This window comes from Punica granatum, chromosome 5 (genome assembly GCF_007655135.1).
Source record: "Punica granatum isolate Tunisia-2019 chromosome 5, ASM765513v2, whole genome shotgun sequence".
Taxonomy (NCBI): Eukaryota; Viridiplantae; Streptophyta; class Magnoliopsida; order Myrtales; family Lythraceae; genus Punica; species Punica granatum.
This window is the reverse complement of record NC_045131.1, coordinates 24,019,000-24,036,119: the sequence shown is the minus strand read 5'-3', so window position 1 is coordinate 24,036,119 and position 17,120 is coordinate 24,019,000. Positions and strand designations below refer to the sequence as shown.

Sequence of the window (17,120 nt, the reverse complement as noted above, 5' to 3'; positions counted from 1 at the left end):
TGAACACAAACAGGTCTTCAGACCATGAAAAAGTACACGCTGAATCCAGTTCTCACCGGTACCAGGCAGATGGTCTACGCCTTTCTCTGGGTCTGTCCCTACTGCTGCAGAAAGGAGAAAAAAGAGAAACGAATGAATCAATACAGAACTCAAGCCAAGAAGACATGAATTGATGGAAGTACGCCAAACAAAATCCAGACAAATACCACAAAATTCCAATTAATTCTCCCCAAGAGATATTCCAATGAAAAAATCAATAAGAAGCAGTAGAGCTCTACAACTCTTACCAAGAGATATTCCATTCCATGAACCCGTTGATGTTCCTAAGAGGTAATCTCTCCCTTAATTAACCATTGTATTGGATCCTTGAGTTGATGGCTCATCGCTAATATTTAAGTTCATCACATCTTCTGTGAGTTGATCCATGGAAATCCCACAACCATCTACATTCAAAAAAGAGAGAGATTAACAAAAGAACTTTAGAAATCAAATCTGAAAAGTAAACTTACCAGCTAATCCATAAAGCCAATCTCGAGAGCACATGAGTGCTTCCACAAGGTCGGGTTTCAAAGAACTCCGATATTGATCGAGAACACGACCTCCACAACTGAATGCTTGCCTCGGAGGCAACCGTGGATATGGGAATGCTCAAAATATCACGAGCCATCCTTGCAACTGTCGGATATCGTTGGGAGTTAATTTTTCGATACTCAAGAATGTCCAAGTCCGTCTTTCTATCGCTCCTTGTCTCATCTAAGTACTTTTCTAGCTCAGACTTTTTTGAAGATGCTGAATACACATTATCAGCATAATCATCGAACTCCTGATAAAAAATTAAAAATAATAAACCAATGACAAGCATATTCCAAGCGAAACTGACAACTAAAAAAATTGAAAAAGTAATACATAATATCATTAAAAATTTTACCTCCAGCATATCCACGGTCTCAGACTCTTGATGATCCGGCACCACCTTCTCTTTTGATGCAGATGATAGATCCACCTTCTGACGTGCTGTATATTCTTCATAAAATGAGAATAATTTGTCCCAAATAGTTTGAAATTCTGAAGATTAACTACCATATAACTTTCGGTAACTCCAATCCACAAACTCAAGTTTATACCGGGGGTCCAATATCACCGCAATCGATAAAATCACTGAAAATTCAGACCAGTACTTTTCAAATTTCATAAGCATCCTTAACGACATTACTCTCAGATCTTCATCTGTCCCATCACTATACTCCTTGAGCAACACATATGCTTTGAAAGTAGAAGGAAAGTATAGATTTGCGGTTGGATACTTACTTCCAGAAAATAAGTTCGTAATCTCAAAGAAAACCCCCAAGAACTTCTTTATCTTCTCAATCTTCTGCCACTCCAGTGATGTAGGACAATTTGTATAATTGGAATCACTTAACTCTAAGTGGCAAAATGCACGATGATAATAGAATGCACTGTCAAGCATAAGAAATGTTGAATTCCAACGAGTATGGACATCTTGCCTCAAGCCTTTCTTCGGATTCAAAGACAAGAGTTTCACACATTCAAGAAATTTTTCTTTTCTAACTTGAGACCCCTTAACATACTTGACACTCTCCCGCACTTTGTCTACCGCAACATCAATCTCTTTTAGTCCATCTTGCACAATCAAATTAATGATATGCGCACAACATCGTTGATGAAAGAATTCACCTTTGGCTAAAAGTGCATCCTTCAAATTCAAATGCGATCTCAACAAGCCCACGAAAGTGTCATTGGTGGAGGCATTATCCAAAGTAATAGAAAATAATCTTCCCTCAATACCCCACTCAGCCAACAAAGAGGTAATCTTATTGCTCAATGCCACACCAGTATGTGGAGGTGGCATCGGGGAGAAATTCAGAATCCTCTTTTGCAAACTCCAATTTTTATCAATAAAATGTGCGGTCAAAGAGAGATACCCATCAGTAGCAATAGAGGTCCACAAATCAGATATCAAACAAATTCTACCACTAGCTTCCTCAAGCAAGCTCTTAACCCGTGACTTCTCTTTTTTATAAACTTTCAACACATCAGCCCTTGCAGTATTTCGAGATATAACAGGCACACTCTCACGCAAATATGCGAATACAGATCTAATCGCAGTATACTCCACAAAGGCAAGAGGCAGATCGTGCATAATAATGGCAGCAATCAATAACTCACGAAAACGTTCAGGATCAAATGTAGTGCCAAACAGGTGATGTCAACCTTCTTTTTCGCTTGCCTTTCGATGCCCCTGCCTGAGTTCCTGTTGCAGTGTCTTGAATCTCATCTGCATCAAGCTCCACTACATCATCATCTTCGTTTATCGTGGCAATGGATTTTTCCTTCCTAGAGGATTCCAAGTTCACCTCCAAATTATTTTCTGAACTCATTATCCCTAAATAAAACAAACAATGAGAAACTGGTTAAAGTCTAGAAATACTTCAATTTACAGTATTCATCAATATATCTAGAAAGCTCTGTGTTGTAAATAGGTCTATCAACATATCAGTTGCATTATTGTAAATAGGTCCATCAACATGGATAATCAAGTGTAGTGCCACTAATATTTTCTAATCAAGTAAAAATTCTTCCAACTAATAGCTATCTGAATAAAAACTGTTATGATAAGAAGAAAACAGTGGTCACAACTTGCTAAATAACAGCACAAGAATGACTAAAACATTCTCTTTAACAATATGCATCTTTTCGTTCCTCCCAAAGATTGGCACTCCAACACCCCCACCATCACAAAAAAGCAAGAGAGATCATATCGTACCTAAAAATGTATGATGAAATGAAGAAATTGACAGATGAATGCAGAAGGGACCATCTATTTATGAAGTGAATTTTCAAAAAAGATTATACATATTATGAGTTTAATTCTTTTCATGGTATATTTTGTTAAGCTTCTTCTACTGCTGAGGGAGAAGTACTGAAGATGCCAAGGCCCGACCCCAGACCTTACGAGTGTGTCCGCCGAGCTTGGCACAGCGACAGACACCAACCCATTCGAGGTTCCATAATTCAGCAGATTTTCAGGTCCTTCACTCACACTTCATCCCCAAACCCCTCCCCTCTCTCTCTCTCTCTCGCTCTCGCTCGCTCTCTGTGTGTATACATACATATATATTCATGGGTTGAAGAATCAATTAATGAAAGAAGCTGATTTCTTCCTGGATTTTGCATTTCAGTTTTAGATGCACACACAGCTATGTATTGAAGCATACAGAATACATAATCTCAAATGGAAAGGACCCTGGATAAGTGTTCAACGATGACAGGAAACAGAAAGCAGAACTCATCAGAGTTGAAAGCAATACTACTCCACAAAATTGTTCTCATCGTTACAAGAAATACGAGGTTTTAGTGCCACCAATCCAATCTAACATAACTGTACCCAATAAATTTCGCAAAGATTAGAAGCTCGTCTTTTGCTGAAGATCCAAAAGAATCCGCAAGGATCGAACCTTTGCTCAAAGAATGGATCAATTCATCTTCCCAAAGAAAAAAGAAAATGCAGAATAAGAAGAATCGGCAAACCAAGACTTCACACCAATATCAAGGGCCAACACAGATGAAAAACCAAGAAAGATAATACCTTGACAGGGGGAAAGATGATATCGAATCTGCTTCAGAGAGGGAGGTCGCGGAGTTGACCCGAGATTGAGGACGCGCAGTGAGGTTGCCTTCGTCTAGGACTCCGGGTGCTGTCGACCGAACGGCGGAAGTTCACCTTCGACCCCAGGTGCTGTCGACCGAACGGCGGAAGGTCGCCTTCGTCGTCTGGGTGCTATCGTTTGAGCGGACGGTCGAAGTTGTCTTTGACTCAAGTGGACGCTGGATCTGGAAGAATTCAAGAAATCAGGTCTGTCTTCGATTTCGAAGGAAATAGGGTGGAATCGTGCTTGCAGGAAGGAAATCAGGTTGTGAATCAGGTCCGTCGGGGTCTAGACTCTGGAGGATCTGGAAGCAACGAAGGTCTGAACTCTGAAGGAAATGAAAATAGGTTTGCAAATTGGAAATCGAATGTTAGGGTTAGGGTTACATAAAGGATATTTTGGTCAATTCATATACATAAACGTGTCTATACGGGTTACACGATTATAGTAACACGATTAAACACGTTTATTTAAACGTGTTTAATCGTGTATAATCGGGTTACACGGGTTCAACCCGGTAAGACACGTTTATTAATCGTGTCTAAACGGGTTGGACCCGTTTAACCCGAATATCAAAAATACCCAACCCGAACCCGTTTAACTCCGTGTCGTGTAATCGTGTCGTATCAAATATTGCCGGCCCTAGTGCTATGTCACTTTCCCCTATTGGTTTAGATTGACACTGCATCCTACTAAATAAGACAAACTCCTTGCCACTTACATGATTTTTTTATGTACATAAGAAGTAGGAACTAGGTTAAAAAAAAACTTTGTCGGTAATTAGGGTAACAAAGCTACTTCATGCCATAGCATTAGATTGACTTGCCTACTAAGCAAACAAACCTCCGTCCAACGCTTGAGGATTGTCAGGTACGGCACCATACGAAATATACTTAAATTTCAAATCATTAGAGCATTGAAATTTATAAATATTTTTGAAATAATTAAATGAGAAAAAAGTTTGCAATTTTACAATAAAATATAAAATAGTAGATCTAAGAAAAAATTAATATGGTTTCGCAATCGAATTTTAAAATTTTAACTCTAACTTTAACTATACTCACTACACAATAAAAATCAACTTTTTAAAGTAAAAAAGGTGAGTCCCATACTTAAATCCACATACAACTCCATTATACTCAATTCAATTTTTAATACTAAATTCTCTCAACTATTCATTACTTTTTCACATTTTTTCTCATAATTCAACAACAGAATCATTAAAATCCAATTAAAATCAAAACTCAACTCTAAAATCAAACGCACCATGAAAGTTTATAATTTTATGGAGACAAAAAATTGTCATTTTAGTTTTCATATGCCACGTTTATGCCGTTATAATTCAAACCAACAAAAACTCGTTAATTTTGATAAATACAGTATTGAAGAAAAGTTTGTAATTTTCCTTTTCAATTACAAAAAAGGTCTAATGTCTATTATAATAAAAGAAAAGTTCTAAATAACTAATAAAGGAACCAATATAACTCCACTAATAAAGTTTGTAAATTTTTTATAAAGGAAGTCTAAAGTCTATTATAATGAAGGAAAAATTCTAAATAAATAAAAAAGTGACTAAAATAATCCCACTAAATATCAAATATAAACGAAAACATGAATCACTATATTATACCCCCTTCTAATTGACAGTTTGTGATGTTACAGATAAAAAAAATAAAACATTGATAGGTCTAAAACACAGTTAAAAGTTTGCGATTTTTTAGACTATTATTTAAAAAAAAAACGTTCTTTTTTTCTCCATCTCATCCCTGTCTGTCATTGCGGACACAAAAAGAGTCGACAGCTGCAGCTGCGCCACTTCTGACTTCCATCTCCATCTCTCTCTCTCTCTCTCCCTCCCTTTCCCTCTCGCAAAGCAGTTTCTTTCTGCTTCCCCCCTTGACAACACCGACAACATAAACTTTTAACCCCCTTCTCTCTCTCCCTTACTCTCGCTCTCTCTATTGTGTTATATATGTATATATATGTATATAGAGCCGCCTCCTGCTCATGTACAGGGAGGACAGTAGTAAGCTGGTAATAATACGGCTGCAGCGTCCACTGTCAATAGGACCACGGCCCAGCAGGCATGGAAAATGGCGGCAAAATGTACGGCCTCACCTGCAGATCAGACAGCTCTGCACTTGCAGGGCCTTACTGTAATGTCACAACCACCGCCGTCCCTTTTCTCCCTTGCCCTTGGGACACTGTCGGCAGCGGCAGTGGCGGCTACCTCACTTCCCCTCCCCGCCTCGATCTGGCCAACTCCTCTCTCTCAGTCGACCGCCACGCCGGCCCCGCTGGCTCGGCTGTGCAGGCCGACCCGCATCTCACGTGCCTCGGGCTCGGGAAGCGGCACTGGCGCCACTTTGGGGACGGAGTCTCCGCTGTCGCCGGGGTGTTCTCCGAGGGCGGTAAGAGGGGGAGGTGTGGCTACTACCGCAGCAGGGCAGCGGCGGTGGTTGCGAGGTGCCAGGTGCAGGGGTGCGAGGTGACGCTGGAAGGGTCCAAGGAGTACCACAAGAGGCACAGGGTGTGTGAGGAGCACTCCAAGGCTCCCGTGGTGGTCGTGCTCGGCCTGCCCCAGCGCTTCTGCCAGCAGTGCAGCAGGTTTTCTATATATTTTTCAATAAGTTACTTTTTGTTACCAATTTTATTTTATTAATTTTTGGATAATGTCGATAATTTTACCAACATGAATTAATTTAAATAGTTCGCTATTTGTTTTCATAAGTAGATTTTATATTCGAATTTTATGAATGGAGGAAATTCACAATAAAAGAAAGAGCTTTATCCCATATTATGGCTATTCGACTTGGACCTGAATTTATCAGGACCGTTGAATTTCTGGTTCACACAAAAAAGAATAAGTAATGTACAATTTTGGGCCAATTGAAAAAAGGAAGATACTTACAAATTTGGAAAGAGAGGAATCAATAAAATCACACTCTGATCAAGTGAAAAAAAAGTAATCAATGTGGAATGGTTCAGTAGTTCAACGTTTATTTTTTTAAATAATGTCTCGAATTCGAATATTATGAACGCTAACGCTTTGTTTGGTTTTATAATTACGTTTTTAAAATTTTAACTCTATTTACTATAAAAAAAATCAACAACACAATTATTAATTTTTTTTTCTTTTTTTTCTCAATTTTTTAACCATTCAATTCAATATTTACTATTAAATTCTCTCAACTATCTATTACTTTTTCACAATTCAGCAATATAATCATTACTTTTTCTTAATAATTTATTATTTTTTCATACTTTTTTCATAATTCAACAACATAATCATTACAATCCAATTAAAATTAAAACTTAACTCTACTTAACTCTAAAACTAAACACATCAATCCACGCTGGAAGACTTCACCCCTTAGTGAGCTGAATTAGCTCGTCTAGATTAGCCAGGGAGCTGAACTTTCGAATTTTAGGATTCTCTTCAAAAAAAATGAAACCAAATGTAGTTCATATTTAGCTAAAATAACGAAGCTTCAGATTTGGTTCTTGTAACCGGAATTTCAAAATATGTGCTATTTCAAAATTCTGTCTCGACAACAACATCAGTATTCAAGAGCCATTGGTATACCTCTGTAAGTTTTCAAACGGACAGGAGACCTCTCATTTGTGGGTAAGGTGACTTTTCTAAGTTATTCCTTTACAATTGTTGCAACTATTGTTAAATTATAAGAAATGTGAAGATTATGAGAAAAACTAAAGAATTATATTTTTCATTATAGACCAAAATATGAGATTGTCATATTTGATAAATATATTGGGTCACTGGAATATGTGAATGATAATTTTATTTATGATTTATTCTCAAATGGATAATATGAGTCTCGCGGTTGTAAAATTCCACCTTTTTTGGATGCAAAATCAGTAAAGACAACGATTATAAGGGATTAACTTAGAAAAATGATTATAATGGTTAGTTTTACAATCAAAATTGTAAAATACGATGCAAAATTTAAATTTTTCTGGTAAAAACCCAACTTTACATCAAACCAAATGCCCCTAATTTTTAAGAGTATCACAGTATCAGTCTCCAATCAAGTCTCCATTTGAAAAATCATACGGGTATGTCAGTCTTGAATAAGGGGTATTATTGTTCATTTCTAAAAGAAGGGGGTCGTGGTTATCCTTGAATGAAATATCTAGGGCGTTGACAGCCTTGGCAGAAGTGGATAACCTTACTCAACTCAATTTTATTTTATTTTTTTCTTTACTTTTTTTTCTCTAATTTGATAATAAATTTTCTTACATATTTTTTTCTAATTATTTTATAATTAATTTTTTGATAATAAATTCTTCATAAACTTCTATATATACTTATTAATTTTTTAATAATAAATTTTTCATTTACTTTTACATCTATATGTACATATCTATATATATATCATCATTCATTATTTTTGTCAACACTTATAATCATTGCACAAAATCAAGTTAAGTTGGATCATTATTCAACTCAAAAACCAAACGCGAGCTTAATTTCTTGAAATTGCGATTCAATAAATAGAAATTTTTACATGCTCTCTTCATCCACATAGGATATGGCCAAAAATATCCAGCAAGATATATATATGTGTGTGTGTGTGTGTGGCCTGAAATACGCAATGTTTGCACTTAATTATGTCCTTCCAATTACTTTTGAATAGGGGATTTGTTGAGGAAATAGAAGTTTATGGATGAAGAAAAAATAAGAAAGAGTTGGGGGAAAATAAAAATGAAAAATAAAGATTAAATTAAAAAGTAAGAAAAAGCAAAACGAGATATTAAAGATAGAGAAAGTGGACATGGGAGAATTCAGGAGAGACAAAAGTAAAAAATGTGGACACGTGTTTTTTAAGTGAAAATCACAATTCACCCAAAATACAAAATAAAATCATCAAATGGATAATTTTGTCCTCCAAATATAAGACCTTATTCGATTTCACAAACCAATTTTAACTTTAATTTTAATTATACTCCACTTAACTTCACTTATCTTCAATTCAATAACAAAATCATTACTTTCTCTCATTTATTCATTACTTTTTCCAAAATTTAACAACACAATTGTTACTTTCTCTCAACTATTTATTACTACAACACAATCATTATATCCTCTCAACTATTCATTACATTTTCATACTTTTTTTATAATTCAACAACATAATCATTACAACTCAATTAAAATCAAAACTCAACTCTATTTAATTCTAAAACCAAACACACCATACTATTTTTTATTTGATAAAAATTAAGGGGCATTTTAGACTTTTCATACAATTTATAATTGAATGGTTACATTAAGGTATTGTTTGATAAATTATGTGCTTAAAAATTAAGTGATTAATTAGTTAAGGGGAGAAATGTATAGGAAGTGAGTATGAATGATGATAATGAGAAATATATCGTGAGGGATAAAGAACACCAATAAGTAAAAATGATTTATTTTTTCGGACTGTACCCTAGTATTTAGAAGTAAAATCGGGTTCCGACTAATCAAGTCTAGTCAAATCGATTCACTAAGAAATAAAGTTCTCCCAGCGTAGATTTTTTTATTCGCAAAGTGAAATGACTTATTTCATTAAGTCAAATTATTTTACTTATTTCACTATATGGTTTTTTTACTTAATGATTAAGTAATTTAGACCCATCTCTCATATTTCCATATTTCTTCAATTCACTTTACCTTATAACTAACTTGTAATTAATTTTTAAGCACTTATTAATTAAGTTGAAACAAACATGCCACTTATCCCTTTATATAGTATTAATGATAATAGATCTAATATCAAAATTAAAAGAAGACTTTATCAGTATGGTTTTGTTCAAGAAGTTCGGCGTATAATTCTTAAGGTCTCGGATTAATGTATTTCGAATAGAAAAAATTTATAATTTGAAAAGTTTTACAGCTTGGTGAGTCTATCTGGATTGAATTAGATTAGTTGAAATTTGTTAAATTTTCAAAAGCCATGAGTACAGTGTACTCTAGATAGGGGAAAAAAGGCTTTCCAAATTTCTACTTTAGTTTTCAAATCATGTTCCATTTTTGTTGCTTTTTCTATCACTGCTTCTAAGATTAAAGTATTAAACTATCAAAATGGTCTCCGGCCAACTGCTTAGCTCTCAAAAAACTTTTGCCATCAATATTGTACATGAACTTCAATTTTGTCTATCAAAATATTCAGGCGTCAAATTGGAGTAACAGAAATTTGAGATGGCATCCTATTCGACTTAACCACGTCAGGAAAATTAATAAAAAAGTAATCACACCCAAAACGAGTTGTATTACTATTAACTATTTTCAAAGAATTATTCTTTTAATAATTATGAGAAGAAGGAGAACGGAGGTCGATAATAGCCTTCTGGTCGATCGTCCACACCTTAGCGAGCTCGCCGCTGCTACGTTGCCTGGTGGGAGGTTGCTGGCTTTGGGCCCCCACCCCACTTGAGCTCCCCCTTCTGTTTCCTCTCCCTCCTTCCCGGGAAGGTCACCCTTTAGGAAGTTTACGACTACGAGCAAGTGCATCAGGCTTGGATAATTCGACAGACTGATGTAACTGTTGACATCTATTTCCGTATGTTACAGGTTTCATGTGGTGTCGGAGTTTGATGAATCAAAGAGGAGCTGTAGGAGAAGATTAGCAGGGCACAACGAGCGCAGGAGAAAGAGCTCTCACGATTATGTTCCCCGGACACGAACCTCTTCTCAAGGTTAATACGTACTTTCTTCTGTAATTAATTCTTTCCTGCGCTGCAATCATGTTCTTCAGTAGTTAGCATTCCTGCTTGAATTACCTCGGCAGCACAGCTTGTCGTGAATCGGCGTATGTTAAGTACGAACATAATGGTTCGTGTTAGAACTAATTTTCGTTGCCGTATCGTGAACTTAGACTTTTTTATACTTAGCACACCGGAATGAGAAGAATGCTTTCTTGTTTATATTCGGCAGGAGGTGCTTACTCTCTTCTGTCATCAACTACCGAAACTTGTGGACTCTTTCCCTCCAACCTCTCCCTCCAATGCAGTGCTGCTCTACGTGAACTGATTGCTGAGCACCGGGCGACCATCTTAGCCCATCAGCTCGTCCTCGAAGGGTGCATGATGGACTCAGGCCCCAGCAGCAGCTCTGTCTCATCGATGCGCCTGCATCAGGTACCACATCCAGTCCTGCCTACCTTGAAGAGCGCTGACGAGTCTGGCCAGCAGGTGACTCTTGACCTCATGCAGAGCCCGATCTCAGCGTTTGGGGGGCTACCCATGAGGGGGAAACAACAGCAGGAGTGTTATGAGCTGTGGAACTCCTTTTAGGGATAGTGATTTATGGTTTTTTCACTTATTTTTTCCATTGTCAACTTCACCCGTTCCCAGTACTCGTGATAAGCCTTCAATGAGTTTATGGCCCCGACGTATCAACAGTCGAGTGATATTCTTATGTTTGTCGGACCGTGCAAGTATACTGATATAAGATTATTGCTGTACAGATTATAATGATAAAGGCTCGTTTGTTTATAACCAAATTTATCATCCGTAGGTCACACGTGAAGAAGTTGAATGGATCATATACTTTGAATTAACGAGCTTCAATTTCGTAATTATGAGATTTTTGTTAGCTGTAATAACTATTCAATCCCAGTTCCGGTTCACAGGTTCTCAGCCTCCACGATTGCCTCTCATTTGATTGATGGTTGGCCTTTGTCATTACACCAAGCCACTTGCGGAACTCTGGTGGCATCAAGTGAATGAACAATGAGCTACTTGCTACGCAGTCATCTGACCAACTAGAGATCGAAGAACAGTTTAAAGTAACCATTCCCACATTAGCAGGAGAAACCTGCTGTCCTGTGCTTGAACGAGTTCATTCTCAAATAAATCAATCAAATGATGTTGATACAACCGGCAAGCACGATCACCTTCAACTGGCATTCCTCATTCATTTCCTAACCATAGAAACACCAAAATCTGCACAAGAAGTGGATCTAAACTGCTACATTCGCATTGGTGCGCTGGTTACCAGTGGCTTGAACCAAGAAGCTTCGGTAGATGAAGCCTGCAAGCCCACCTCCCAAGAAGGGCCCGATCCAATATACCCAGTGGTTCCTGAAATCACCCGAGACCACAGCGGGGCCAAAGGACCGGGCTGGGTTCATGTACCCGCCAGTAAAAGGGCTTGTCACTATGATGTTCGCCCCCTGTATGAAACCAATTGCCATCGGACCTGTGATCCCTTGGGACCCATTTCGTGGGTCTCTGGCTGCGGAGACGGTGCATACTATGGCAAATGTCGTGATACCCTCCATCACCACACCACCTGAAAGTGGTATCCGTGGGGCCAACCTACCTACGGGGATAGCCTGCAATTTTGATTATGTAAGCTAGTTCGGAGACGTGGTGATAAATTCAGACTAACTACTGAGCTGATGTGCATTAATTGTCAGGTTCAAATTGATAATCCCGTGGCTCATAGACATCGATGACAGTCTTGATTTAGGGAACTGCGATTCTAATCAAGGGAGGACTGATTTACCTGGCCTGCCGAAACAAGCATCAAGAGGGCACAGGCTAGACTGGACCCGAGCAACTGAGCAACCACATAGCACAATGCGGTTAAGATGCTGACTTGACCTCCTACAACCAATCCCACCGAGACAGCCGGATTCACATGACCACCGGAGATATGTTCCGACATGAACACTGCAGCGGACATTGCAAAAGCATGGGCAACTGCCACCGTGAGTAGGTGGGCCTCTGCCGAAGTGGCCTCTGACTCTGAACCCGTAAACATAGCTTGGGGGACAAGCAACGGCACAATGACATATAAGTCCCTCTCTTAGTCGGCCACTCGGCCGATTGTCAATACAAATAGAAATAATGCGCTTAATTAAAGGACTCACCGGATGACATAGTGGAGCCGACGCCAGCAAAGACGAAGATGAAGGACGAGAGGAGCTCGGCAAAGTAGGAACGGAGGGATGATTTGCTTAAGAGGCTCTCCATTAGATCGAGGAACTCCGATCCTGCTCTCAGGAAGGAAGAAACTTTGATCACTCCCATTTCTTCTTCTCCTCCTCCAGCCGGAATTCCTGAAAAGTATAAAACCGCCTGCAGTTAAAAGATGCTTGGGAAGGCAGTTAGCTATACAAAGCCGAAGCAGCGCACGCACGTTTGTCATAGTTCGGTAACTGTTCATGAAAAATTGCTTCCCCACTCCCTCCTTCCCCACCCACAGTTGTCGTGCAGTTGCATTGGAGTTTGTCACTCTCCTGGTTCACTCTCTCTTTCTCGGTTTGTGGCACTGGACGCAAATTCTACCATAGTACCTCGCATATTATTGAACTTTTTTTTTCCGCTCGGTAGGATCGCATATTTTATTTTATATTATACAAAAGGGCAGTACCTTGGCATCATAACTGTAGGATTTGTGATTATTATTATTATTATTATTATTATTATTTATAACGAGGGTATCTGGACTTCACCCGATTAATCTCACAATCCACTTGAATATCCTGCAAGTTTACGAAACATGTCAGTCTGACCACAAGGTCCAATAGAGAGTAATTTCCTATGTGATTTCTAGGGTGACTCGAATTTGAAACTTCTCCAAACTCTATTGGTTATGAAATCTAATTTTGATCTTTCAATTTCCCAAATTCAAAATTATAATGATCGACACTGACCTGTACTACCAAGGCACATACTAACTCATATAATTGATTTAAAAAAACTAAACGCAAACAATTTTTTTCATTTTCATTTTCTGCCGAGTCTCCACTCTTAAGTGAGATTTTCGACCATATCCATTAGACATTATAACATGAAATTAAAATCACATATTCAGATGTCCACCGAAAAAATAAATACATAATCAGATATCGTCAAAAAAAAATACATATGCAGAGTGAGGATTTTAAAGGCATGTTTTGTTCATCAAAAAAAGCTCCTGGATCGGAATCAGAATGGACCCCATTCCGATTGTTTTTGTTTGGTATACGGGAATCGGTTCCCAAGTCCCTTTTCTAGGGTAATTGATTCCCGAGGGAATGAGAGGGAGGAACGGAAAATATTTTTATTTCAATTATTCTTTTACAACAAAAAGATTTTCATCCCCATATTTCTCTTTGATTGATCACTTTTTCGTCATTTTTTTTTTTGCTGTGTTCTTTAATATCTTTTTTCTAGGTAGCATTTTCTTTACTTATTTACTGTCCTACAAATATCTTCAACTTGCTTCAACTTATGAATAATTTAAAATAATATTTGATTATAATAAGCTTTTATAAGTGTCGAAAACTAGTTAAGAAAAAAGTTTTTGAATTCCTACCAAAAAAAGTTTTAATAATTTCTCGAGACTTGGTATCTAACTTTCATACTTCTCTTACCATGTAATGTTAACTTTCATAATTTTTTTTGAAAATTATATGTATACTATTTGAAAGTATCATTTTTCCTATTGATTTTGCATGACAATAAGCAAATTTTAAAAATTGACTCCGATTCGATGAGTAATGAACCAAATGCATGAGATGGATTTGAATTTGGATTCCCTAACCAAACAAAAGCTAAAATTTGTCATTCCGTTTCTCATTTTATCCTATTCCGTCTCATTCCGATTCAGTTTCCGTTTCCGAATCCCGAACCAAACGGCCCTAAATGTTGAAAAAGACAAAATAGGAATGGAAATGGGATGTTAGATTGGATGAGAGAGAGGGAGAGGGAAAAGGATACGTAAAGTAGTTGGTAATTTGTAGCAAAAAAAAAAAGCAGTAGGTAATTTGTCAGAAAAAAAGGTCATGTGATTTTACCAATGTAATTTCATCTTTGAGTAGCTTATGTAAATCATAGTATATTAAATCTGGGTAGTATAGAATCTATAGATAGATTATACCTACTCCTGAAAAATTCCGTCTATGATCGTTCTAATATTTAAAATTTAATTTAGCCCATGTATATAATATATTTCAGTCATATTGATTTCCATCAAATGAATGGTTTCATGACATTGACAAATAGTGTTATGCCACATGTAAGATCGGCCCAGTCGACAGCTAATAAATTGTCGGAATCGGTTTAGTAAGTCCGGCCGGGCTACCTTGAGAACCAAGGTGTCAATTGGAATCGGCAGACGGTAGCGCAATCACTGTCAAGGGAGAGTCAGCCAGCACCCTACTAGCATCATGGCCAGTGACTGCTGACTAAAACGTCGATCTACAACCGGGTGAGGTCAATGATAACTTGCACCGTCACCCAGTCGACATGAAAGGAAACTTATATCATTGCTGGGTGAATCTGACGGCAACGTCAGCACATATTTGACAATTATAAATTATTTTTATTAACAATCAAATTTTCTTATTGTTATCCACATATTAAAAATCAAAATGATAAATTCTTATTGACTTGTGACATTATCACGTGATATCTCCTTTATATAGAAGAGTTTCTCACGCACACCCCGGCAAATCCGCCATTCAGTTATCTTTTTATTTCTTTTTTCCCACCGATGGGGTATAATAAGACCTAGAAATCTATTAAATCCTAATTTAAATTTAAAATGTTCTATGCTTTCCACTATACTAGTAAGACGAGAGAATATCCTGCATTTTCTATGGAGTATCGCCTCAATAAATCTCTGGACAGAGTATGATGAAAATTAGAAAGGAGTAATATTTTTCATGGAGACAATTACTCGAGAATTCTATTATTACATATGAATATAAGTATTTGACATTTCTTCCTTACCCTAACTTATTCAGGACAGTTTATAATTGAATGATTTAATTACATGAAAGCTAATCACCAGAAGATGTTCTAACCTTTCGATTAAACTCCTCACTGTCTGGGATGATACGTTACTAGACGTCCATCTTGATTTGTGGACTAATCCAATTAAGAGTTAATTGGATAATCCATTATTAAATGGTTTAAAGAGACAAATATTAATTAACTTGTAAGTGTTCTAGTTAATTGATTAATTTATTAGTTTGAGGATGACTCACTGCCAGCTTAATATGTCCTATAGGTCACATATATACAAGCATTTCTCATAATGAAATCTATTTTTTTTTATGAGTTTCGATTGAGGTAACTAATTTCTACAAGCATGAAATATTCCCGAGACAATCATGTTCCTTATTTGGATAACGAGATGCCCACGCTACGCGCAAGTGGATGTTTTACGAAGTATCTCTTATAATAAATAAATTCATCACAAATATTTGAACTACTAAAACTCCAAAAAATAGATCTGCACATAACAAAATGATCTTATTATATAATTAGCTGATACTAACATGTAGGCATTAATTTTATAAATCTATGTCGTGAGTTCATGACTTCAAATGCTTTACTGTAATTTACTTGTCATGATATATTTTGAAAATTATACTTAGTGAAATACAATTTTTCTTTCCACCCAAAAAAATCAAAATTAACTGAAATTTAGTTACGATATTAAATGATTTAAAATTCAAAATAGTTTTTATGTGAAAGGAATGAGAGAAAAGGTAAGAGACTGGAGAGGAAAGTGGAGAGAGGGAGAGAGTGGAAAGAAAAGGAAAGAAGATTTAATGGAATGACATCAATATAGGTGGTCTATGTTGCAATAGGTTGTATCATACAATCAAAATAAATTATTAAAATTTTTAGTAAGATACTTGAATATTTAGTAAATTACTAACATAAAAGATAAGTTGCACGAATTTCAAAATAAATTGTACATGTTCTAAAGTAAACTATTCAAAATTTAAAATATAAGTGCACAAATAAAAAAAAAGTCCTTAATTTTTTATGGTTAACTTTTACTCATATTTTTAATAATTTACTTGATAGTATGATACAACCAATTTTATTGATCGTACTTTAGAATTCCCCATATATATATATATATTATAAATTATTTTGTAATTGGTTGATGAGGTTTTAGAATGGTTAAAGTTGTGGTTTTCTTATATATTTATTTATTGAAATTTCAGAAATTGGAAAAATGAAGAGAATGCCCTCTTTTTGTTATAGTAATAGAAATAGATAGATAGATAGATAGATAGATAATGGATAATAATAGATAATAGATAAAGAAACCAAAATTGGATTTTGAGAAAGCCCATAGATAGCATATTGATAATTTTTTTTCTGAAATCTACCACTTCCTATATGTTTGTGTGACTGTTGGGCAAATGAAAGAAAGGAATGGATTAATTACTCAACCATACCCATTTTAAATATATTCTTAGATATGAGAAATTAAAAAAATACATATACGTGATACATGTATAAAGATTAGCCGAAAAGGATAAATGAAGGAAATTATTCCATCAAATTGATTAAAAAATGTCATCGCAGTAGAATGGTTCATTCAATTATAAAAGTCACACCAAATAAGGAAATAGAGTGAACGGACTAAATGGTCATTCTACTGCATTCCATTGAACCGTATTAAGATAAACTAATCTTAGAATTACGACA

At 36.3% G+C, this 17,120-nt stretch overlaps 2 protein-coding genes across 2 annotated transcripts; one reads left to right on the top strand and one right to left on the bottom strand.

Moving 5' to 3' along the window:
* The first annotated feature begins 5,456 nt into the window (after positions 1-5,456).
* LOC116207022 (squamosa promoter-binding-like protein 7) lies at positions 5,457-11,176 on the top strand. The gene is made up of 3 exons (XM_031539871.1): positions 5,457-6,275; positions 10,246-10,370; positions 10,609-11,176. The coding sequence occupies exons 1-3, from the start codon at positions 5,755-5,757 to the stop codon at positions 10,965-10,967; spliced, it is 1,005 nt and encodes a 334-aa protein (XP_031395731.1). The 5' UTR covers positions 5,457-5,754; the 3' UTR covers positions 10,968-11,176.
* A 280-nt stretch (positions 11,177-11,456) lies between these two features.
* LOC116208905 (aquaporin TIP2-1-like) lies at positions 11,457-12,930 on the bottom strand. The gene is made up of 3 exons (XM_031542476.1): positions 12,551-12,930; positions 12,184-12,443; positions 11,457-12,010 (listed from the first exon to the last, which is right to left on the bottom strand). Exons 1-3 carry the CDS (start codon positions 12,708-12,710, stop codon positions 11,636-11,638), a joined length of 795 nt encoding a protein of 264 aa, XP_031398336.1. The 5' UTR covers positions 12,711-12,930; the 3' UTR covers positions 11,457-11,635.
* Positions 12,931-17,120: the final 4,190 nt, after the last annotated feature.